Source organism: Drosophila nasuta, chromosome 3 (assembly GCF_023558535.2).
Source record: "Drosophila nasuta strain 15112-1781.00 chromosome 3, ASM2355853v1, whole genome shotgun sequence".
NCBI classification, from domain to species: domain Eukaryota; kingdom Metazoa; phylum Arthropoda; class Insecta; order Diptera; family Drosophilidae; genus Drosophila; species Drosophila nasuta.
Window position 1 is genome coordinate 3,374,157 of NC_083457.1, and position 25,503 is coordinate 3,399,659.

The window sequence follows — 25,503 nt, forward strand, 5'->3', positions numbered from 1 at the left end:
TTCCGATACCATGCGATGGCATAATCGGTTTAGATTTCATTAAAAAATACAATTGCATATTAGAATTTCAAAGCAATCAAGACTGGTTCATAATAAGACCCAATAACTTCAATAGACATATTAACATTCCAATTTAAACAACTTAGATTCCAACACATTATTATTGCCAGCTAGATGCGAAGTAATTAGACAAGTCAAATTACTCACTAGCGAAAAAACGGTTGTAATACCAAATCAGGAGCTACAATCGGTCATAATAATAGCAAGCACAATTGTCGATAGCGAAAACGCATTGATTCGTATTATAAATACAAATACTAAAGACGCCATAATAGAAGGCGCAAAGATCAAAAGCGAATCATTGGAAGACTATGACATTTGTACAACACCATTAGAAAATGATAATGGAACCAAAGAAATCTTTAAACAGTTGAGATTTCCTAAACAGTTTAATACAGTACTAACTAATTTATGCACCGAATTTAGCGATATATTTGGTTTAGAAACAGAACCAAAATCAGCTATCAATTTTTACAAACAAAAACGCAGATTAGGAAACACCGGTCTATATAAAAAACTATCGTATGGCAGATAGCCAAAAACCAGAAATCGCTAGACGGAAATTTTGACAAAATTCCATGATGATCCTATAGAAGGAGGCCGCACTGGTATTGCGCGAACCCAGTTAAAAATCAAAAGATTTTATTATTGGCCACAAATGACCAAGACAATATCAAAGTATGTAACGACTTGTTTGAAATGCCAACAAGCCAAAACAACAATACATACCAAAACACCATTAAAATTGACACCAACGCCAGCAACAGCATTTGATACCGTTTTAATTGATACCATTGGTCCATTACCGAAATCGGAAGACGGAAATGAGTATGCAGTTACAATCATATGCGATCTACCTAAGTTTTTAGTCACTATTCCAACACCGAATAAAAGTGCTCAAACAGTTGCAAAGGCTATATTCGAATCATTTGTATTGAAGTACGGTCCAATGAAGACGTTCATTACGGATCAAGGTACAGAATACAAAAATTCACTTATAAATGAATTATGCAAATATATGCATATAAAAAATCTAACATCTAGCGCTCACCATCATCAAACTCTAGAAACAATAGAAAGAAGCCACCGAACTTTCAATGAATATATACGTTCATATATATCAGTTGACAAAAGTGATTGGGACATTTGGTTACCATATTTCACTTATTGTTTCAATACAACACCCTCAATAGTTCATGACTATTGCCCATATGAACTAATATTTGGCAGATTACCCAGACAAATAATTTTGATTTAAAAATAGGAGATAAAGTATTGCTTAAAAACGAAACAGATCATTAGTTAGATAATAGATACGAAGGTCCTTACGACGTACATACAAGGTGCGTTCCAAAGTAAACAGGACTTTTAACAAAAAGACAGAACAAATAGGTTTTTCGGCAAAATCAATTTATATTATTCAAAATAGTTTCCTTCTGCTTTAATACAGCTTTTTGCACGGTCCAAAAGCATGTCGAACGAGTGTTTTAGCTCGTTGCCCGGTATGGCCTCCAGTATGCCGGTGCAAGCCGTTTGAATGGCCTCGACGTCTGCCTAACGCCTTCCTTTCATCGGCAAATGCATTATTCCGAAAAGGTAGAAGTCGCACGGTGCCATATCAGGTGAATACGGGGAGTGGTTGATGGTTAAAATGTGATTTTTGGTCAAATAGTCGGTCCTTCGAATGTTGAATTCAGAACAATTTTTGGACGTCAGTCAATTTGTGCGGAACAAACCGTGCACACAAATTTTGAAAGCCCAAATGTTCGGTCAAAATGCGATAAATCGATGTTTCGGAGATGTTTCCATAAATTTCAATGATGATTTCGGCTGATTTTTTATGAATTCACGCACAGTTTTGATGGAATTTTCGGTTATCGCGGATTTTGGTTGGCCCACATGTTCATCGTCATTTATGTCCTCACGATCACTTTGAAAACGTTGAAACCACTCGTCCACTCTGCTACGGGATAGGCAACCATCGCCATTAACTTGTTTCGTCAATTGAAACGTTTCGGTAAAAGTTTTAAAACAAAATTTAATGTTGGCTCTTTGTTCGAAGCTCATTTTCGCACCGATGACAAAAACATACTGACACTTAAAACGCAATAACTTCACTTCCAATAGATGAAATGTCATGAAATTTTTACTGGAAGTCGATAAAGGATAGCAGATTCTAACGCACTAGTTGATATATAGATGACGCCACTAGATGGCGCTAGATTCAAAAAGTCCTGTTTACTTTGGAACGCACCATGTATTAGATATAGGATCAAGTGACAACATAACTATTAAAATACGAAATAAGAAACAACAGGTAGTACATAAAGATAGGCTAAAAAACCAAAAAAAAACGGTCTGATCAGCCAAAAAAAAGATAAAGACATAAATATGTTTGAATTTTAATAATTATAAAAAATTTTTTTTTTTGGATTCCCTTTTATTCATCTAAAACTCAATATCATCAATCATTTTAATTCATTAACATCAAATACACATAATACCAGTATAATAGAAAATAATAAATAAATAAATAAATAATAATAATAACTTCACTTCATAACGTTATTTTTCAAAAGGAGGGAGGTGTGGTATGTGCATTAATCGAGGGTACACTGTACCAAAGACAAAACAGCAACTCTATGTTGTATTGCTTAAATAAGCAAACTCAAGTGGACGTGAAATACGATCATCCACTTTTGCTGCACGCTAAGACAGCATTCAAGCTAAGTCAGCATTCCCACTCTGACCGCTTGCAATATACATATATACATATATATATTGCATATATATATATATGCCCATAAGACTCTCTCTCCCGATCATAGTATATAAGATATATATATATACAGCTGCTCTTCTGCCGCAGTGGCATTCCACCATTATGTACTTAGGCTAAGCCAACCGAATTATTTCAATAAAAGAACATTAACAATTCGACAACAGAAGAGCACTGACGTCCTGCTACTATAAAAAAAAAGAACTCAGCTTTAGCATTCTTGTCATATTCAAAGGAGACCTGAATTATCGCAAACTCCTGGACGACATCAATCGCAGTTCAACGACTCCATTCCGGGATTGCTTGGGCGGTTTTATACCCACCAGCATTTGTGCTCTGCGCGTTATCAAATCGGATATCTACTCCGGGATGCCTCTGTGTACTGTGGATTGGTTGACCGAAGATGATCCTCACTGGATGATGCGGGGGGAGAAGGCGGTCATCCAACTGGCAGTCAAAACAAGACCCTGAATTCTGTGAATTTAAAGGCATATTCTTTTCAAATAAATTACTCTACAAATATTAAAGTTATGATATCACTCTATATGAGTTATATACAGTTAGCTCTGAAAACTCGGGAATATATATGCGGAACATTTTTTTTATAGTTTAAGAAGAATATAAAAAACTATTTCCACTCATTATCCATATATTTTAAGCTTATATTGTAAGTTAAATCGTTATCACCTGTTTACAACTGATTACAGAGCTGTAGATAAGGATGTGATAATAGCTTGTTGACAATATAGAGACAATTGTATGATCTTTTATGATTCCTTTTCATTGTTATTCCAAAATAGTTTTTAAAACATAATGTACAAAACGCAAGAAATATTAATTTGAAATGATGTCCTAAAATTTACTAAGTCGCATGCTATCATGACTGATAAAATCGCAAAAAGTACCAGGGGGAACATACATGAGAGAACGACTCAAAACATTACAAACTCGTTGCAATAACATTTTCCAAAAATTGTCACTCATGCAATTTGTATGAGGGTCGCTTCCCAATTTTCCTGTAAATTCGCTCAAAGCAAATATTACACACAATATCAGTAGAGCTCTAAGTACATAAATCATATCACTTAAATGTGTGTCTGTTTCGGGTTTCTTTGTGTGTATGTCGAAGCGACCTTTTGGTACCTGGAATTACAGTTAAACTACATACCTGGCGAACAGAATGAGCAGCTGCTCATAGAAATGTCCTTTGAGTGACTATGTGATTGTGTTGAGTGGAAATATTTGAGTTCACAGTTCAAACATTTAACTAAATATTGAATATTGGATAAGTTAAAAGTATTCTTTTATGTATTTGTAATTTGAACAATAATGTAATAGACATTTAATAAAACGTGCAATATAAATTGTTATATTTTATTATCTAACATTATTGTAGTTGTAGCACTGTTCCATCATTCAGGTAGCTACAATATATTATATGTATCCATAGTGCCTTCGAGTGTTTATGTTATCACTCAAACCATTTTTGAGGATTTGGCTGAGCAGCTCTGTTGCTGAGACCTTCTTTTAATGCTGTTCGCCTGTTACTTTTGGTCATTTTATCAGCGGGTTCGAACCCTGCAGACTGATATGAACAATTTTGATAGTGTTGCAGACATAATACCCGGCACATATAGATCGAAAAGGTATTATCAATTAGTAGCAATTTACTGTAAAATGTTTCTATAGTTTATCAGAAATATCTCAACTATAGAGCACAAATCAAAATCTGAAATTCCATTGAAAAAAAAATACGTTTGTTTTCATATTTATAATATTAGTAGGCCTATTGTCGGTTTTATTAGTAATGCTCTTAACATTTAAATGGTAGGCTGTGTAAGTCGCTATATAACATAGTAGTTACTATATTTCATATTATATTTTATGTATGTAAGTGGTACGCAGTACTCGAATAGTCTATATGTTGGTATGTTTATTAACTAGAATTATCAAGTATGAATGGTAGAAAAATATGCTCTAAGGCCATATCTTATATGGTAACTATGTGTAGTATATTCCTCGTTACTTGTGCCGCCTTTTGCCATCGTTGTTTTTCAATATGATTTTGGCAGCGGTATTTTAAACAATTCAATTTTCAAGTCTTATCAATTGCTGTTACAGAAAACAATATAAATCGTTTATCGTCGATATATTGCCCATAGAGCCACATCGCATCGCATTCGTACAATTAATATTATTTTATTTATTATTTATTTTATTATTTTCTTGTTTTGTTTTTGCTTTGGAGGGAGTTCTCGCTCGCTCGCTCAGCTGGCTCACAATACACAGTTGGGATTCAGCTGCTGATATGGCGTCAGATCCTTGGTGATGGAGAAGAGCGCTCCATCTCTAACCATTTTGCACATAAGCGCACCCAGATTCTTGGCATCATCGATCCCCGAATGTGCGCGTCCCTCAAATGACAAACCCACATGGGAAAGGGCATCACTGAAGTTGCACGGCCGATACTTGTACCACTCGCGATACACGGCACGCACATCGATCCACTGATTGAAATACGGTGCCTTGCGCATCCGTTTGCGAGTGCACTCCTTGTGCAGACAGATGCCAAAGTCCCAGTCGGTCCATGTGACGAATGCACAGTTGCCCAGTATATTGGATTTGTGCATTTTGGGCAGCAACAGGTTTCGAGCCCGCAACTCTTTGCGCATCCACTCGTGGAACATCATCAGTGCCGTCTGCAGTGGGACGCCAGTGTCAACAGTCTTTTGCTCTATGCCCGTCAGCTCGGTGCAGTATGTGCTCAAGCGTGGCGACTCAATTGGCATCACATACTTGTGGAACTCGGCCTCGATTTTGCCCGTCTTTAGATTAACCAGCACAGCTGGGAATTCTAAAATCGAAATATAAATGTTAATCCTTGACCAATCTTCTATGCAAATTCATTATTTACCTATGATCTCGGCTTCACGCCATTGGGGTGGCGCCTGTTTCTCCCAACACGTGGCCTCAAAGTCGACGGCAATCACATAGGTGAAGGGCTGCATTGCCAACTGTTTGGATTTGCGCGATTTCTTTGTCTTGACGGGAGCTGTGGCTGTGGCTTCGGTGGCACCGTTGATGCTTAGATCGCCCTCGTTGTGCAAGTCGTCCAATTCGTTGGCAGGATCAGGTTGGGCGCCGTCCACATACAATGTGTCAATCAGGCCCAGTTGTCTGCCAAAGAGTCAGAACCAAATATAAAAAAATGATGGTAAAAAATTCGAGCTTTTTCTTAATGTTTCTTATCCTAATGTACAAATTATGTATTGTTTTTTTTCAGATTTTTTTTTGTTGTTTTTCTACTTTTTTCTACTATTTTTTGTCTTATTTTTTAATCTTTTTTTTTTGTAGAAAATATATATATATGGTATAGCCCTTGCTACTTGTTGTTATAATACTGACAAATCGAATACAAAATACATGACGATGTAGAGCAGAAATTTCAACATGCCAACAAAGCAGCTACTGAGATCTCAAATTACAGACTACAGTCTACAGACATTTGGATTAATAAACAAGCAATTCAATGGAATAACACCTGCACTCTAGAGGAAAACAATGTTCAATTATTAACTACAAAGACAAATCCGATTTCATTCGACTTGAGGTCGCACCTTCTATGCAATCTTTCATTGCTGCTGCTGTTGCTTGCCATAGCAAACAATCATGGGCTTCTCTTGCCAGAGCAGTCCATTGGTCTCGACCAATGCTTGGGCCACCACCACCGCCGACTCTGCCAGCAGAAATGTGACAAATGCCTGTCCCTTCATGCGACCCTGCTGCATCACTTTGATCTCCAAACTTTCGGCTGGGGCATAGCGTGCATAGATGGCTCTCAACTGTGTCTCCATGACACTTTTGTCCAGATTCTTGATATACAACTTGTTGCTGGGCTCGCCACTCTTGTAGTTCTTATAAATGGGCAGCGTTTCCAGTTGCTCGAGCGGCATGCGTTCTGTGGGCAGCTCTTGATTCGCAGTGGGCAAGACAGCGGGCAGCTTTAATTCTATCTTAGCTTTAGGTATCGTAATTTGTTCTTTAGTTGTTGTTGTTGTGCTGGGTTGACTAGCTGCCTGTTGCAGCAATTGACGCGCCCGCTTGCGATACTGTTCTGGCACCAACTTTCTAGCTGGGCGCTTCAGCTTGTGTGACAGCTGCTGCTGGTGTTTTTGTCCCTCATCGCTTTCCAGTTCACTTTCACTCTCGCTGGCCAGCACATCGGTTTGTGTGCCCACAGTTTGGCTTTGGCTTTGCTCTGTCCGTAAATGCAAACCAGCAGCTCGAGGAGCAAATGGAGCCGGCAAATTCATGCGATTCATCAGATGCAGCACTTGTGTGTAAAAGCGTTTCTCACTCATCAGCGTTTCACTGATGGCAGCGAGTATATCGGCATTGATGGGCGGATAGGCATAGCGCAGATATGGCGGTGGTGGCTGCAAAAAGTCACATTCATTGTTGCTGGCATATAACTTTTGCACATACTTGTTGATTTCTGGCTGTATCGAGTTCTTCGCGTTGGAAGCTGTCTTGGCTTGGGTGCATTTGTTTGCTGTGCGGGGCTTGGCCGCAGCTTCACTTGGATCTCGCGGTCCAAAGGGGCAGACGCGCAACGGCTTGTCCAGTATATCGCTGAGCCCCAACAGCTGTTCAAGCGCCGTCTGTGCTTCGGCGGCGTCTGCATATTCAATTAACATGCGGCGGCGACCGAACGCGTTCAGCGAACGCGGTGTGATCAGGCTTAGCTCTTGAATTAAGTCACCGAATTCGCTCATGGTGCAGGGCATGCTCTTGAGCATTAATTTACTTGTTGCAGCTGTCATTTTAATTTATATTTTAATTAAAACTGCAAGTTGCGGCAACAAAAATTCGATATGTTCAGGAATTAGAGTGACCACAATTGAAACGAGAAACATACAAGTTTTTGCGAAAATACCAAAAAACATACTAATTTAGCTTGTGTCAGCAATTATTCGTGTTGAATTGCGCAATTTGTTGAACGCAGTTTTTTCTATTGTTAAAAATATGTAGCATGTTTATTGTCTAGAGAATAATAATAAAAAAAAATAAAGTGTACAACATACACAGCATGTGGTAGTGTGCCCGTTCGGTAATCACAACTAGTGTGAGTGTATGAATAAACGCTTTCCAACACTATTCAAGGCGCGCTATTTGAACGCGGAATTTTAAAACTAGCATATGCTGTTTGATCAATAATGAAATATAATAAAAACAAAAACGTTCAACCCGTTACATCTTTATCATTCACTTTCACTAATTGCAGTCATTGGCTGCAGCTAACCCTGACATAACCATTGCATTTAACTTGTCAGTCCACACTTTCGAGCCAGCTGTGTCGCTTTTTCCGGTTTTCTCTGTTGACCAAAATCAAAATGCATTCGAATGCCGTTTAAAAACTCGCAAATCGCGTGCAATGCCATTTAGGAGGCGGGTCCAGTTATAATGGATAATGCAAGGGCAAACAATGCAAATTGCCAATGGCTTAAGTAAAATTGTTTAAAGAGCGACTCTATTTGTTTATTTTAGAGAACTGATGCAACAGTCGCCAGAGTCAATGCACTTTCATCAGGCAAATGGCACAGAGTCTCCATGATCTGCACTGATTTTGTATACATTTGTGGAACACAAAGGCGTTATAAAAAGATCAACACACATGCATACAAGCGAAAGACTCAAAAGTCAGATTGCATAAAATTTGCAATGATTAAATGGACAGCGACAACAACAATGACAGTGCCAGGCCAGCGACATACTCTCACTTTCGTTTGGCGTGCAGTGTGGCTATGCGAAAAGGGGGAGGGGGCGGAAGAGGAGGTGGATGTGCACTAACGATGTCCACTGCAAATGCGGAAGCACAATACGAATATCTGGACAGTCGACGGTGGCAAGCAGCAACCAAACTGAAACGGGCAAAAGTTGAATGAATGAACTCGCTTCCTTTCTCTTTCTAAGATACGCGCGTAATTGAGTGCGCTGCTTTACGTGAACCGACAAGATTTTGCATTTTAAGTGACAGTAATGGGTTAATGCAACTATATTTAGAAGAAACCCTCTATCAATTAGCCCAACAACAAAGCTGACAAACGAGAGCAGGCAATGATAAACAACTGTGGTTTCTTCGCTTTGGCATCCTCTGCATATTTGGGTCAATGTTTAGTTTTTTAAGCATATCTATGATTTAAAACAAATAACTATAGAATTCAAATATTAATTTATATACCGAAATCAACTGCAACAGTTTTGTAGGCAATTCATGTCAACAAAACTATTTTGTTGTTTTACATGCTGCTGACAAGCACCTCTTAGCTATTAACTATTAAGTGCGACACAATCCTGTAATTAAATGGAGACAACAAAAAAAAACACACACACAAAAGTGACAATTAGTTGCAATTTGTAAGCTTTGCCACAGTAGTCGACAATTTAACGATGAGCTAGAAGCGTGTCAATGCATTTCATATACAATGTAGTTCTACAATGTTTCTTCTGATGAACTAGTAGATACCTAAAGTGCAGTTGTTTAGTATATATAGAAGCGAAGGTGGCATTAAGTTCCTCAAGTTGTTACTTGTTACTTTAGTTATAACACTCCAAACATTTAAAATAGTAGCACAATGGGGACATTCAGGTAATTCTGGTAATACTGATCAGTAATCAGAAGGTTATGTTGATTCCTCAGCAATCAGTTCGATGTACTACAAAAGCAGTAAACTAACTTTAATCAAAATATGGTCAAATTTTTCAAGAAAACAACAAGTCAATTAATAATGTATTTTAACTAGAAGTAAATGCTCCAAATATAGTCCAAGTATTTAAAAAATATAGTATATAAACGATTTTGCCAAAAAATACTGAATAACGGATTTTATGGTATCATACAAATTATTGTACTAAATATTGAAAATTATTATAATTAAATAATAATAATTAATAATATATGTATATCTTCTGCTGATAACTTCGTTCACTGAGAATAACAGAGACATGTTAAACGAAAGATGGTAAGCTGCTGTAAGAAGGATAACATATGTTAGCCAGAAGCACATTGCTATAGAAATCTTAACAGAGCTGTTAGTTAACATAAGCTCAAACATTTCATAAAAGAGTTCTTTAGCACAATACACCCTTCTGTATAACAGAAACGAGGGTATGGCGATTGGGGAAGTGCAAGTGTCATAAAAATCGTTGCACTCTTAAACGAGCGAATTTACAGCTAGTTAATTAGTGGCAACACACAGAAAACACGTTCAGCGCAAGTAAACAGGGCAAAAAACAATAAATATTTGCATACACTCGCACGCATGTGTTGTTCAGTTAAGTTTAGTTTATAGTATAGCAGAATTTCGCAAGCAGAGACCCAAAAATAGAGCGCAATTGACTAAACCAATCAATGAACTTTGGCTTTCAATAAGTCTATTTGAATGTCTGTCGATGTAGAGACGAGAATATGCAAATGGAGCAATGTGTGATACGGTTTTCAACGAGTCAGAGCAATTGATATCAGTCACTGGACGGCGACGGCGACGGCACGTGTTCCATCACAATTGGTCTTTGGGGGGCCTCTGGCTAATTGCCCTCGTCGATGATTGAGATGATTATGGTCGTGTCCTTGGGTATTAAGTGGAATTGCAATTGATATAGAAATTAGTCAATTGCAGGCTGAAATTATGGAGACACTAAGATGACAAGTTGTGTAGTATGTAATTATTATAAATCATACAACTGTTCTGTATGCATATTGCGCATACGCCGCGTGCAACTTACGAAATGGAGGCGCGTGCATGAGCCAGACTGACTGAATGTTTAGTGCATCTTGCCGACTGTTCGCTCCACTGCCAACCTAGAGTGTATCTATCTCGCTCTCTCGCATTGTCTGTCTCTCTCACGCTTTTTAATATAAATTCGATTGCAGTTGTGTGTGTGTGTGTGTGTGTTTGGTTTTCTGACAAAGCATATTTCACCCTTCAGTCATCTCTCACTCACACCAACTTCCAAATATATGTAATATGTAAGTTTTACTTGTGTGTTCTCTATATACTACATACATTTATATATATTTATTGCCTGCTCTGTCTGCCGCTTGCCATTTGCCGTGTGCTCTTTTGCTGTGTGCTCTTGACTTTGGATAAGTTTGGTGAAAACTGCTTTCAGCCGGATTTGCCAACAGCAGCCGCTGCAAGCGCAACAATCGATTTGAAAATATTTTTTTTTCTCTTCCATGATTAATTGCTGTACTCACGACTTTCGAGGGCCCTAAAACTAACTATATTCTGAGCATCTATTTCATTTAATACATTATAAACATATTCTTCTGTTTATTCATTCAATTACTGCCTCACAATTCACGCTTTAATTCGAAATACAGCAAAAGTGTCCTCGTCGTCCTTTAACATCATTATTTGATGACGCAGTTGGAAATGTGTTAGGCAATACTTAAGCATGATGATGACGTTCATGATGAGCATAAGTTTCGCTCAGGAGTTGTTGTCGCTTCTGGTTGTGACGGCAACCAGAAAGAAGCCATCGAAACCAGAAACAGATGATGTCTCTACTTTACTCGACTGAATTGTTCTCTCACGACTTTTATATAATTTGCTGTTTGTAATATTTTCAATTTATTGTAATTTAATTTCTCGCTCAGAAAGCTGGTTTACTTTAATTTGCAAACTAGTTTCATTTGTTCAATGTAGAATTTATGTAAAGCGCATATTTTCACACCTATTATAAACTCGGGAAAACCATTAGATGGAATATTTTTATTTATAAATTTAGTTAAGAGACTTTCAAGAACTATGTTATAATCCATTTAGAATGGGTAATTATAGTTTATAAATGAACGCAAAACAATGCAGTATTTTTATTAAATTATACAAAATATATACTGAAGTACTAACAAATATTTCAAAGGGAATATTTGGTATATCGATAAATTGCCTAGACTCTAAATATACCATTGAGTACAAAAGATTGGAATAAATCTTCTATATAGATATTTTTTCAAGATTCGATAAAAGAAATTATTTATAAGAAATATATATTCATCACACAGCTTATCTCGTCAATTTTTGAAGTTACTCACAAATGCATTACTAGATTCCCCTAATTAAAATATACTAAAAGTAACAAAAAGTACGGACGGATATTTTTGGTATGTACTACTAGATTCTAAATATACCATAGAGTAAAAAATATGCCAGCTTATTTTGCCAATTTTTGAAGTCACTCACAACTGCATTGCTAGAGTCTCCTACTTTTTTAAACATACCAAATATACTAAAAAGTACTGAAGGATATATTTGGTATGCACTATTAGATTCTAAATATACCATAGAGTATAAAATATGACAAATTGTAATTAAGCTTGTATATAGCATTTTTTTAAGATTCGATATAAGAAAATATTTGAAGGAAATATAATACTATATATGACACAGCTTACATATTTTGCTTAATTTTTGAAATTACTCACAAATGCATTGCTAGAGTCTCCCAATGATCTATTAGATGCACCATTTTAGTATGCTGCTGCTTTCTTTATTGCTCTTACATCAATTCCAAAGTTGTATTATTTTGTTTGTTTAAAATAAATTGCGACTTTTCGTGACACGCTGACAGTTTCGACTGAATACGAGTATAACAATGGCTATCAGATTTGAATGATGATCATTTGTCAAAGGCGAAAATGTAGTTGCTCCAAAGCATTGTTTGCCATAGGCAACAACAACAAAATCAACAACAAATTTAAAAAGTATAAAGTAATAAAAATAAAACGCTAAGAATCTAAGGCCATTTATAGCATACTACGCATTTCAATTAATAAAACAGTCATAATTAAATTAAAAATCATCAATACATTTGCCCCGATTTTGTTGCTATTTGTTGAATGAATACGAATATACATATGCATAGCAATATAATACAGCAGATATGTATATAGACGACACAGATTAAGCAGCCATATAGATTGCAAAAGTTATCAGCTTCCAGTTGCATTTTTAATGGTTACAAAAACTCTTAAAAGTTTTCCATTCGCTCTACAAATTCAGGCACATCTGAGGCCACAACTGTAATACAAATAACAACAGACCACAGAAAACTGAGCTCGACTACAAGTTGCTCAGTTATAAAATAGAAAATACGGCAAAATTTATATGAATTAGAGTTTCAGTCATTTTAGTTGGATAGTTTCAGAATTGGGCAACTTTCTTTTAGCTGTATAGTTGAGAAATATATTATTAGGTAGTAATGAAATGTTATACCGTATTTTGTGAGATACACAACAAGAAACTCATTTATAAAAAAAATAATAAAGCAATATTTTTATAGTGAGGGCAATTTATTTGAATATTTCCAGAGTTGGACAACTTCGTTTAGCTGTTATACCTTTTTTCACCCTTTGGGCTTACGGTATAACAACAAATAAAATTATTTTATGAGCTCGACCACAAGATACTCAGTAATAAAGCAGAAAATAAATAAACATTTATACAGTGTAGAAAATTTCGATGCTTTAATTTGAAAAGATCCAGAGATGGACAAATTCCTTTTATATGCAAGGTATTAAATAACTGTTATAATTTATTTCCCCCTTTGAGCATTTGTTATAACAACAAACAAAATTAGGAAGTAACTAACTGTTATACCTTATTTCCCCCCTTTGGGCTTAGGGTATAACAACAAATAACAAAGCACGCACCATGCCTTAGGACTTATTGGGGCCACACAACTAACACAAGCTCAACTATGCATCTACATCAACATTTACATTCCTATAGCTATAGCTATAGCATTATGGTTACATGTAGATACAGATATTTTTACAAATACAGACTGCACTTTTGCAGTTTCGCTTCAATTGCCCTGAAACTGTCAGTGGTTGGCTTTTAGCGATTGCACTTGAGAGTTGACTCCACACAGCATCCGCAACTCAAACAAACAAATAAACAAATACATAGTTCGCATCCAATTGCATTCAATTACAGTTGCATTTTACAAGAGTAGAAAGAAGGAGGCATGTCGAGTTATTTTTGGTCTGACAGAACTCCAAGTGAGACTAATTGAAGTGTCGCTATTTATTTATAGGGCAACAATTGCCAAAGAAATTGCAAACCAACGAGACTAGACTAAATTGAGCAGAAGGTAAATCCTTACGTATTCCATCAACTCCCTCTAGACAACAGCGTTATGTAACTTAGCAGCTACGTAACAGTGGCATAACATTTAAATAGGAACGTCAATAGATCGTGTTAACAGCATGTAAGCAAAAATGTTATACAGCGCTTTAATTTTTATAATTTCTGCAGCTTAATTATTTCTTGTTATACTCACTTCTTGAAGCATGCAAAGTTGCGTGATTGAATTTTTGATGTATATAAAGCCAAACATATCATTTTCTTAACATATTATATGAAGTAGAAGTCCCATGCAATTACTTTGTGACAGTCATTCAGAATATCTAATTAAAATAATGCAATACAAGTTCTGACGCTATCAAAAGCCTGTATCGCATTGCATTAGCATTGTTATTGCTTTTGCTGTTGTACATTGCACAACAAAGTAGCGGGATGAAATTGTATCTACTTTGTTAATCACAACAATGCTGCTGCAATTCATTTTTATGTAAATAGAATTACAGCTGAGTTATCTCAGGGTCTCTGCTGCCTACCCAGAGCAGAGAGAGTGCAATGACCAATTGCACAAATGTAAACAAGAATAAGAACAACAATAACAACACCTAGTTGCGAATACCGTAGCTGGCGAATTGCGTTTCAACAAAAGAAACAACAATAATAACAACAAATGTTAAGGCAAATATTTCACGACCAAGGCAAAGAGAGACGGCAATAGCGAGAGTGACGTCGACGACATCTTGAATATTACGCTCTTTACACTGCTTGAGTTATGCTTCTCACCTTTTGACAGTGGGTGGTTTATACTATGTATATGCACTGCATTCTGATAAGAATCAAGTGATCTAAGAGATAATGCGAGACATGAGACCTGACGCCAAATGTAAAGGCTATTGTTCTGCTTAAGTGCAAATTGTATTTGCCAATATTTATATTTCACATACTAAGTACATTCATTTATTTCTGTAGTTAATCGCAGAACAATTTATTTAGACTATTGATTTCTATTACATTCATTCATTCCAGCTTAACAGCCATGCACAATTACATAGGGCTAACATACTTATGTTATGATGTAAACAATAATTATCCAAGTGCAATTATATTCATTGATCCGTTGGCCACAACTTACCTTGCCAGTCTTATTAAGGCCATTGTGTTGAATTTATTGGTCCAAAAATTGTGTGGTTGAGCGAGAGTTGAGTTGTAAAATGTTCAACTTCTTCTATCTTCTACGAGTATGCGAAAAATTCGATTTGTTATTTTGGCAGTGCGAATAACGGCATTGGGCAAGGGCAAGGAAGCAACGAAGGTGGACCGGCAAAATTTCTTTTGTTGTCTGCGCTGCACTAGGCGACATACACATACACACAAGCTGAGCACAACACACACACACGTTCGCGAATAGCTGCAGCAGGCATGCAGTAGTGTACGACGGCTTGCACGAAATGAATAAAGTATCAAAAATAAGAACGACGAAAACAAAAATTGCGCGCGCACACAATAACTTCAGTCGATTTTTAAACGTCCGTCAAAAGCAGAGCTGTGAGTCTGCCGCCCGGCAAAGATTGGATAAAAACAAACTCGCAACAACGGCAACCAAAGAGACCTCAAGTAAGATTTCAAAAAAAGACTACTTCACAGGCAAAAAATATACCAGATCTACCGCAATAAAATGTGTGGTTGCTTAGGGAAATATTTGAAACAAATCGCTAATTTAAAAAAATAAATATAACGAATCATGTTGGGAATAACATTGAAAGATAAAATTACAGATTTAAGCAATTAATACAGCTTAGCTCTTTTTATATTCATCTCTACATTTTAGTATAATTTTGTCACTGTAAACAAACATACGACATTCTGGCAACACTGAGCGAAACAGCGCCATCTAGAAGGCGGTTTTTGAAATCGAATTCAAAATTAGGTGAAATTCATTATTTCAATAACATAATTATTTTTTACAGTCTAATCACTGTTATCAATGTATTTATATTACTAAAATGTGGGAGGAGTTGGAGAAATATCGCAATCATTTTCTACAATACGAAATCAAAGATGTTATGAAACCGAGTTCAATTAATTGCCTGCAAAACACAGGTAAGTCGTGCAAAACTTTTTTAATTACAGCAATTTACTGAATTATTTTTTAAGAGTGGCACAAATTTAGAGAACGGCGCGATGGCTGTCAACGTATTCAGAAACGTTGCGCCGAGTACTCAACCTATTTCGAAGATCGTGCTCAGCTGGCTTATGGCTGGTTTGCACTGCCTAAGCTATTGAAGGAAATGGACAGTGGGGTGAATTTGACACATTGGCGTGCAATTGTTTCGCTATCGGAATTCCTGTTGAATCCGCAGCATGCCCAGCGAGCCATTCTAGAGTTCGACATAGTTAGAAAGTGAGTTGCTTTCCAAGTTCTCCATTTACTTGCAATTCCATTTTAATCATTTTCAGAGTTAAAAACGCGTTTATGCGCATGCGTTTAAAGTTTCATGCACAGCATTATCAAGAAGTAGAAACGTATCTGAAGATTTTAAGTGAGTAGCCAGACAATTACTTTAAACTCTTTCAATCACATTAATATGCTTCAATATTCAGATATTCTCTCTCGCTGTTTGCATGGCGCCGATCGCATTGCTAATTGCAAGTGCTTAATGGTTGAATTTTACAAGATTATTAAGGACAAGGAAGCTGGAAAGGAGGATTTGGCTGCTGAGATACTGCGCAATTTAACTGGAAAGCCAAAGGGCAAGTGAAAACACAGTTGTCACCAAATGATTTCCTTTTCTTTATTTTCTTTGCTAGTAAAATTTTTTATTTCGTCATTTTTTATATGTAATAATCATTATTGATTTCCTTTTTCTTTTTTGTAGTTGTCGCATGTGCATTTCGACATTTATACTTTTTGTTTTTTCCTAAATATTTCCACTTTATTCATTTTGATGTATTTGCACTTTGCTTTTTAAATTTTTTTACTTGCATTTGGTTATTTTTCTGTTATTTGTTTTTATTTATTATTTATTTATTATTTTTTTATTTTGTATTTGCTTTGTTTCTTTCCAATTTGGTTTTTTGATAGTTTTTTATTTAATTTTTTAGAAGGGCTTTAATTTTTAAAATTTTTATAATTTCTAAATAATATTTTTGTTTATTACTAGTTGTTCTTTTTCACATTATGCTTTTCCATATTTTGTTTGCTTCTGATGCAATCTTCTTTATGTTTCAGTATTTTCCAATTAATCTTTTCTTAATATTAGTTTTAACTATTTTTTTGTTTTCGTATTGGTGTTATTTTATATTTGCTTTTAAAAGTTTCCTAGTCTTACCTATTTTCTTTTCTTTTCTTTTTAATTTCCTAATCGTATTATTTACCTCACCGTAGTTCTTGGCATTGTGTTGGGGGGATCCGGAGAAATTCGAGTCCGTGGCCGGGATCTTTAAGCAGGATCCTTGCCAGCCGTTCTATCCGCCGCATCTGTGGCATCATCTGTGCGACATGCTGGACGTTGCTCCGGAACGGGGCATAGAATTGGGCTTCTTCGAGCTGATCCATTCACGTATCCACAACCGCTTGCCCAGGTTCTGGGACATGGCCTGCAAGGCGTTTGCTCTGCTGCTGCGCTGCGAGGAAGGACAACGTCGCTTCGACAATGTCGATGGCCTCCGTATGATCAACGCAATGTTTGCGAAGTCAGAGAAGGTGGAGAACTATGAGTATGTGGTGTTGATGCTGTTGAATGGGCTGCACAGCAAGCGTGCCCTGTGGCGGAGTCGAGAGTTCATTGAGTTGCCTTGCCATCTGGGTCGTCGCATGGCCAGCGAATCGAATCCTCGCCTGCAGCTGTATTGCTTGAAGGCGCTGCGTGAACTGGGCGTGATGCCGTGCACCAAGCGTTATATTATTGGCAATTGGCTGCCGGAGATTCGTGAGCTTATCTGTCTCGATGCTGAGGTCGAATGCGCCAGGGATGCGCTTCTGGATTGGTTGCGTAGCGATATCGCTGAAAGCGGTTAAGTTCAAGCATTGTTTGGTAAAGCTTTTATTCGTGAATTAAAGTTACTCAAATTGATTTGTGTGCGCAACCAACGTTTGTTTTTAGTTCGCTTTGGGCAAAACATCGCAGCTGCTTTCGCCCCTTAACGTTTATCCGTTTAACCGTTTGCTGTTAGTCCAACAGCAGTTGTCCCAAGCAAAGCTTGCAGCGGTTAACAGTGAAGCGGTTAAACAGCTCCCACTGTTATCTCTTGCTGTTAATAACAGCTGTTAACGCTTTGCGGCATCTGTAACGTGCTTTTTAGGATGAAATTTATTTGTTTTACATTTTGTTAAGAGCGCTGAAAATATCGAGTTTGCAAATGTGGAAATAATTATCTTAAACTTTTGGTACTTCTGTAGTATATGATTTTATTTACCTATTATTACATTTATATTTAAATATATTTTATTTTAATGCTTAGAATGTTTAAATCGAAATTCAAATGTTACATAAATTAGTTTGCTGTTTTTTTTTGAATTACTTATATAATCTAACTTATATTTTACAAGAAGAAAAATTGCTAACATCAAGAATAAAATCTTGATTTAAAATTATAAGATGAATTAAGAAGGTTTGAATTGCGAATTAAATAGATACTTTAAATTTTATTGAAATTGTTAATTTAATTTAATATCTTTAAATTATTAAGGAGAAACCAATTCTTCTTTTTAGGTTGCTTTTAGATGCAAAATTATAAAAACTATTTAAGAAATAATTTTATATGGCAATAATTTGTACTCTGTAGAATATTGTGAATGTAATAATATACCTATATACATACATAATATAGGCTTCGGCATATTTTAGGATTTGTCAGTATATATATTGGTATATTTTGCACTCTTGGGTATATTTGGAATCGAATATATACCACATATAGCCTTCGGTATATTTTAGTATTTCTTCACTTTATTATTTAGTATATTTTCAAATACACTAATTTGCTTTTATTGAAAATAGCTACCGGGTATCTCAAAGTCGAGCCGTCTCGATTTTCAATTTTCTATTTTTCTTGGTATTTTTTTTAACTTTCTATATTTGCAATTTTTTAAATTTTCTATTTACCCATGTAAGTTAGTTTTTACGAGTATGTAATGTTGCAATTGTGAATGGTCATGTGAATATCTTGATGCCATCGAGGTGTGAAACCAATAAACTCTATCTAGATCAGCTCACAGGTGTGTAATTCCGTTCCTCAGTCACATCCACTTGCATTTAATGCAAACAAACCTGATTTTTTTTTAAATAAGGCAAAAAAAAGGTGGCAACGAACTTTTCCAATTTCCGCTTCGTGGGCAGCAGCTTCTTGTCGCCAGTGGCGGCAATAATGACTAGCAAGATTACCACGACCCGACCCAGCATCAACATCAGTCACAGTTATAGCAACAACAACAACAACAACAACAACAACAAGAGTAACAACCACAACGAGTTCAATCCTCTAGAGTCGCTGGCCACAGCCTAACCGCAGTTTGTTGGTGTCTGCGGTTGCCAAGCTTTCCAATGTTTTATGCATCTAGTATACATATAATATTTTGTTGTTGTTGCTTTACTATGTATTTTTCTTTTCGTGGTGACAAAGTTGGCAACGAGTTGCAATTTTTTAATTTATTTGCAGCGCCAGCCTGTAAACAGTTTATGTCCGTATTCTGCTCGGACTTGTCTCAATCGGCAAGTTTTTCTTCTTCTTTTCCGACCTCCCTCAGAACACAGCACAGTTCTCAATTTAGAGTGGACGATGCTGCGATGGCATGTCATCCTTTTTTGTGAACTTTTTAATTACCTCATCTCCGTTTCGACTTGTTTACGAAATACTTTATGCAAATTATGCATAGCCAACAACTTGATTCACACTTTTCGCAACAAATTACATTTTAAATGCATAAAACTGTAAATTGTGGCAAAACTTGCAAAAGACTCGCAAACATTTTATGAACAAGTTTCGCCAGGTTCTTTTAATTTATTTACTTACTTTATTATAAGAAAGAAAAAACACCACAAAGAAAATGCACATCGATCGAAGCTAAAAATACTTTTAGTTAAAGCGACTCAACTCCATGGAAGTTTCTGATTTTTAAATTTAAAATTTGTAGGATAAGCTAAGCATCTAGTTGCAGCTCATCTCTTTAACTGATGAAAAGGTAATATTTTTGCAAAGAACAAACTTGCAGATACTGCAAATAAGAGTTATCAGTTTACAGAATTGTAGCTTAACAAGTAAGAAAGCTACAGTTCGACTGTAAGATACTTGGTATAGTGTGGTGTTATTTAAAAAATATGCCAAAGGTATTTTATACATTACTCCATTGAAAATATACCATAGAGTGTAAAATATACCAGATCGTCAGCCAAAGCAACTAAGACCCGTGGTAAGTACGCTTTTCTCACGCTTTTTCCCATACAAGCTTATTTCTTTATTAACTTATAAGGTTTTTATCTGATCGCAACCAAATTTTCAGGAATCATAAAAACTATATTTGTTATTATATGTACTAAAAATCACTAGCTTCAAAACAAACTGATCTGGGTGCAAACATAACTAGAACTGTCAAAAAAAACGTGTCCTTATTTCTTAGTCTCTGAGATCTAGGTGTTCATACAAACGGACGAACATACAGACAGAGGGATATGGCTATATCGTCTCGGTTATTGAGGCTGATCAAGAATATATATACTTTATAGGGTCGGAGATGCCTCCTTCCCCCTGTTACATACATTTCATTGAGGCACAAAGTTATAATACCCTTCTACCCTATGGGTAACGGGTATAAGATTACTGCAAGGAGGAAATTGAAGAGTTTATTTAATGTAATAATGTGAAATAAAGATAAAATCTATTCAACTTTATCGGAATTACAATTTATTTACTGTGAGATACCGGCTACCCATTTTAAATAAATGCCAAATAATGCGGTATTATTCTTAAAATATATTTAATTAATATACTGGAAGAATGCTAAAATATACCAAATGCTATATTTGGTATATCAATGTACTATCGAATATGCTTCCCTCTGCCTGTTACATAAATTTCTTGTAGAAACAAAGTTATAACACCCTTCTACTCTATTGGAAGCGAGTATAAAAAAGAACCGATTGTTTAGGTCGATCACCTATCAGAACGTCACATTTTGGTTCATAAATATACCTGTTAAGCAAAGTTAACAAGGTTTTGAAAGGTTTGTAATTACTAAAGATGTTTTTGTTGCTCCTGTTGTTTGTTCTTTTTGGGGAAGCATGTTCAAGTGGCTTCACTTGTTTTACACTTCATGTATCAACTATTTTAAAGGTAGTCATCGGCATTGCTGGAACAGAAGGTGTTTTTTCGATACTACATACCTTTGCTACTGTGGGGGATTGTTTAAAGTATGCTGTGGTTGCTCTAATAAATCATATTTGGCAACAAGTTTGATCCTTTGGCCCGCTTCGCCCCTCTTTGGTCTTCTTTGTGTGACCAGGAAGTCAACTGGGCCATTGTGATTGCTGAGATGTGAATGGTTTTTGGAAACGTGCAAACAAACTTGATAAGGTCAACAAATGGGCATCGAGACATTAAGAATGAATTGGATGCCCCAATTCTAAACATAAATAAGTTATTATTGGCAACGAATCAACTTGATATTTATTGAAAAATGAATGTATTTATGGTGAAAAGTTAAATGCATTTAACATTATTGGGGCAATTTTACACACTAAATGTTGGGGAATGCGATTGGGAATCGAGGTGGGTAGCTTGAGGAAGTGAGAGTGCTATCTGGGCGGGTAATTTAACATAATTTATGCATTCGCCTTTTGGGACATGCACAAAAATAACTCAAGAACGATTGCGTTTGACTGCCGGATACCCTGTGCATGGTGGTAAATCAATATTAGATATATAATATTTGAGGATTCTATAAATAAAGCGAAGAACATTGAAGAGCATTTTAAGTATTTATTATTTGAACGTGTTTGAATTAATTTGAAGGAAAAGTAAGCAAAATTAAGTAAATAGAGGAATTATTTATTTATTTAGTTTAAAATATTTTAGCATATTATTATTATTTATGCTATATAAAATAAAAGCTACATTATCCATTTTTGTTTACATTTGTTTTGTTTCCTCTATTTAAATGTTGACATTAATTTCCTTTTTATAAGCGAAATAAGATCATTTCTTATGTAGTATGTGGATTGAGTGCCTACACACACACATATTGACTTTACGCTCTTTTCACTTTTTCGACAACTCTCGGTTGATGTTAGTTACTCTCTCGACTCTTTTGAGAAAGAATAATTAAGAGCGGCACGATCAGTCTTGATCGAAGAGTTAACTAAAACAAAAACACATTTAACGACGAGTATTTTTCAATTCATGATGAATATTCGAAGAGTTCGGCAGAGATAGATAAGTTGACTCGCACCTCTCATTCTTTTAAATACTTTTATGTGCCAATATTCCCCATCTAAGATGGTGCTTTGAGTAGAGGGTATAGTCAGCTCGGCGGGTGGCTGGAAACTGTTTCCACTTACCGATCAGCCTCCGTGTCCTTGTCGTCGCTCGGGCACTGTGCTCAAAGGCTCGCCTGATATATGTAATTGCATGGCTGGCCGAGCACTTGAAGGTGCCGTACTCTTCTCATTCACTCTCTCTCTTTCTCTCGTTCACTATCATGCATTCAAGTCTTCACTTCACACATGCCCAAGCTCCTTCCTCCCGCTTTCCGGGCACATAAATCATTTTAAAAACATTACCCTAACCGAGTGCGTAAGAGAAGTATGAGAAGTATTTTCAGTATGCTTACAATTTTGCACCTTATATGTGGATAAGATTTATAGCATACTTGCTTAAAAGATTTACACTGCCAGCCACCCAGCCAGCCAGCACTTTCCCTTCGTCGTCGTTGTTGTTGTTCTTGTGCTGCTTCTTTCTGTTGTGGGGTTGATTAAATTTTCACAGTTCCTTTAAAACTGTAAGCACGTGCTTCTGTTTGTTATTTGTTTCCATTTGCTTCGATATTTATGACCACTTTGGTTATCATATTTTGTTTTTGAATATCAGACCTTTTTCGGGCACTTTATTTTTTCAATCTAAACGCATATTGAAATGCAATTAAGTTTTATACAGTTACTAGCAAAAATGTTCAATTAAATTCCATTCTGAAAATATTCACAAAGCGTTTTTTAATTGATTAAAGTTAGCGCTTGTTGTTACTGCCTGGCCGCGTTTTATTTAAGTTTCAGACTCAGAGATTGAAGATTGGGTTTGAGTTGAGAGCTTACTCAAGCATCACAACTCGACTCCATTGTTTGTCGCAATCTTATCGGGCATCTTTGATCTCCAAAACAAAGACGTTCACACAAAAGAGTGTGACAACTAACGACAAAAGTTTAAAGATATTTCCATTTCCTTTGCCTCCCCCCTCGCCTCCTTGATTCACTTGTTGGAATTTACGGCCTGGTGATGTGCCTTGAACGAAAGCCAATGATTGGGCCACTGTTTTACACAGCTACATGGCCATAATAAGTTATGCGTCCCGGAATTAAGCCGCTGGCATAGTGTCCTCGAAGTAGGTGAAGGGAATAAGTCAGCGAGAGGGGATAAGAGGGAATGAGGCAAGTAAGCCAACGGCAACGCTTTTATAAATCTCTTTAATTTATTAGATTTCATTAGACGGTTTGGTGCCGAGTTCTGCGACGCGAAACGAGGCATCGAAGGCGATGTTGGCCACTGCTGAAACAACAACAAACAACAGCGAGTTGCTGTAGCATTTTTTACATTAACAAGCGCAAAACATGGCAATAGAAGGAAGCGTCGACGTTGGGTTCGTTCCCATTCTCATCTCCCATAAAAAGTAATAATGTGGCCGTAAAATGGCGGCCACGGGGCAGAAACAAAAAGCGTTGCATACTTCGCAGCGCTGCCAGCATTCCGCATCGTTTTGTAATGTGTGTGTGTGTGTGTGTGTGTGTAGTGAGTGTGTATTTGTGCGTGGGTTCTCCTTGTTAGCTTTAACGTCAAGTTAAATTAGTTTTACCTTTTCTGGGCTCAAAATGACATCATTACGTGAGCGCGTTTGATGGGAAGCAATGCAATGTAGCCAAAAGTTAGTGATGAATTAAACTCTGTCAACTTTAAGTTATTTATTATATACAACTGATTAACTAAGTAAATTAAATTAGAGAAGCAAAACGCATACTTCTTCTACTTAATTTATTAATCGAGAAGCATAAAATCATTTAAAGGAAGGAATGAGTCAATACAATAAACATTTCTGATATTTATTATGAACTAGAAAATTAGAGAAGTAAAAAGTACAATTATTATTTTACTTGTTCTTCATAGAACAAATTAAATTAGGGAAATAAAAAAGTAGAACTATTATTTTACTTGAATTTAATTTGTTATTCAAACAAATAAAAAATAATGAAACAATGACACTCAGAAACCTTTTTCTAAACAAATTAAATTAAAGAGTACAATTATTATTTTACTTCGATTTAATTTCTTCTTAATGAAAACATAAAGTTATTTAATGAGAGTTTTTCCAAGAGTCCTAAATTACTTATTCTGAAGCATTTTTTTCTAAGTTAAATGAATTGGGTTTTCTATATTGCATAAAAACTACTAATAAAAGAAGTTTCATTACTAAGAAATGCATTTGCTAAGTTATACTATAATATTATATATATATATATATATTTAATTTTTGTATCTAATAATTTTTTATACTATTTGTGTTATTTGTTTAACTAAATTTATTGATGTAATTTGCTTTATTTATTTATTGTGCTTATCATTTATATACTTTTTGTAAAACCAGTGTCATCCTCAAGAAAGCTGATTCAGGTATTTATTTTTGGTGGATGCAGCGATTTGTTGCTCTTCGCAGTATTTGTTGCTCATAATTATTACTTCTCTTTTATTGAGCACGCCATACTTAAATCAAGAGAGTGAGACAGAGCAAGAAAAGTGACCAGACCAAGCAACGCATAAGAAGCCACACAAAGCCTTAGTTCTCAAATGGCGGCTTCATTCTACTTCATTCTAGAACTTGGATCTACCAACATAGACACCTGAAACTCGCATAACAAATAATCCACTGCATTACATAGTTATTTTTGCTTTCACTTTTTACACCATCTACCCATAGGATAGACGGGTGTTATAGCTTTATGCCTCCAGAAAATGTGACAAGTTGGCATATTTTTTATTCTATGGTATAGTTAAAATGTAATGTATACCTATATACCTTTGATGTTTTTTAGTATATTAATTTGATAAATTTTAATACATGATTTTATATCAATGTTATAAATATGCATAGTTAATAAATTGTTATATTTGCTGCCATTAACATAATGTATACTCTTGATTTAATTAGTTAGCTATTTATTTAATATACATAATTTCAGAGACATTTTCACAAGTCGTACCAAAAAAAAAACTTAATTACATTAAAAGGATTTTCTGCCTTTACCGATTTTATTCGCG

The 25,503-nt window shown here is 35.8% G+C and overlaps 2 protein-coding genes across 3 annotated transcripts; one reads left to right on the plus strand and one right to left on the minus strand.

Annotated features, from left to right (window-relative positions):
- Positions 1-4,631: 4,631 nt before the first annotated feature.
- On the minus strand, positions 4,632-15,522 carry LOC132790064 (3'-5' exonuclease Snipper-like). 2 transcript variants are annotated; one of them, XM_060798495.1, is made up of 3 exons: positions 7,325-7,677; positions 5,754-6,016; positions 4,632-5,693 (listed from the first exon to the last, which is right to left on the minus strand). In XM_060798495.1, the coding sequence occupies exons 1-3, from the start codon at positions 7,660-7,662 to the stop codon at positions 5,116-5,118; spliced, it is 1,179 nt and encodes a 392-aa protein (XP_060654478.1). In that variant the 5' UTR covers positions 7,663-7,677; the 3' UTR covers positions 4,632-5,115. The 2 variants fall into 2 exon arrangements, with proteins under 2 accessions (XP_060654478.1, XP_060654479.1); XM_060798496.1 differs by lacking the exon at positions 7,325-7,677 and adding an exon at positions 15,122-15,522 and having other exon boundaries at positions 5,030-5,693.
- Positions 15,523-15,864: 342 nt separating this feature from the next.
- On the plus strand, positions 15,865-18,086 carry LOC132790066 (uncharacterized). The gene is made up of 5 exons (XM_060798497.1): positions 15,865-16,089; positions 16,144-16,390; positions 16,447-16,529; positions 16,591-16,740; positions 17,376-18,086. The coding sequence occupies exons 1-5, from the start codon at positions 15,993-15,995 to the stop codon at positions 18,005-18,007; spliced, it is 1,209 nt and encodes a 402-aa protein (XP_060654480.1). The 5' UTR covers positions 15,865-15,992; the 3' UTR covers positions 18,008-18,086.
- The last annotated feature ends 7,417 nt before the right edge of the window (positions 18,087-25,503 follow it).

Coding starts and splice junctions, on each gene's coding strand:
- LOC132790064 (XM_060798495.1), bottom strand. CDS start 7,662: ATGACAGCTGCAACAAGTAAATTAATGCTCAAGAGCATGCCCTGCACC. Junction 6,017..7,324: donor ATACAGCCAGAAATCAACAA/GTATGTGCAAAA, acceptor ACTCTTTGGCAG/ACAACTGGGCCTGATTGACA. Junction 5,694..5,753: donor GCGTGAAGCCGAGATCATAG/GTAAATAATGAA, acceptor TTTCGATTTTAG/AATTCCCAGCTGTGCTGGTT.
- LOC132790066 (XM_060798497.1), top strand. CDS start 15,993: ATGTGGGAGGAGTTGGAGAAATATCGCAATCATTTTCTACAATACGAA. Junction 16,391..16,446: donor GAGTTCGACATAGTTAGAAA/GTGAGTTGCTTT, acceptor AATCATTTTCAG/AGTTAAAAACGCGTTTATGC. Junction 16,741..17,375: donor TTTAACTGGAAAGCCAAAGG/GCAAGTGAAAAC, acceptor CCTCACCGTAGT/TCTTGGCATTGTGTTGGGGG.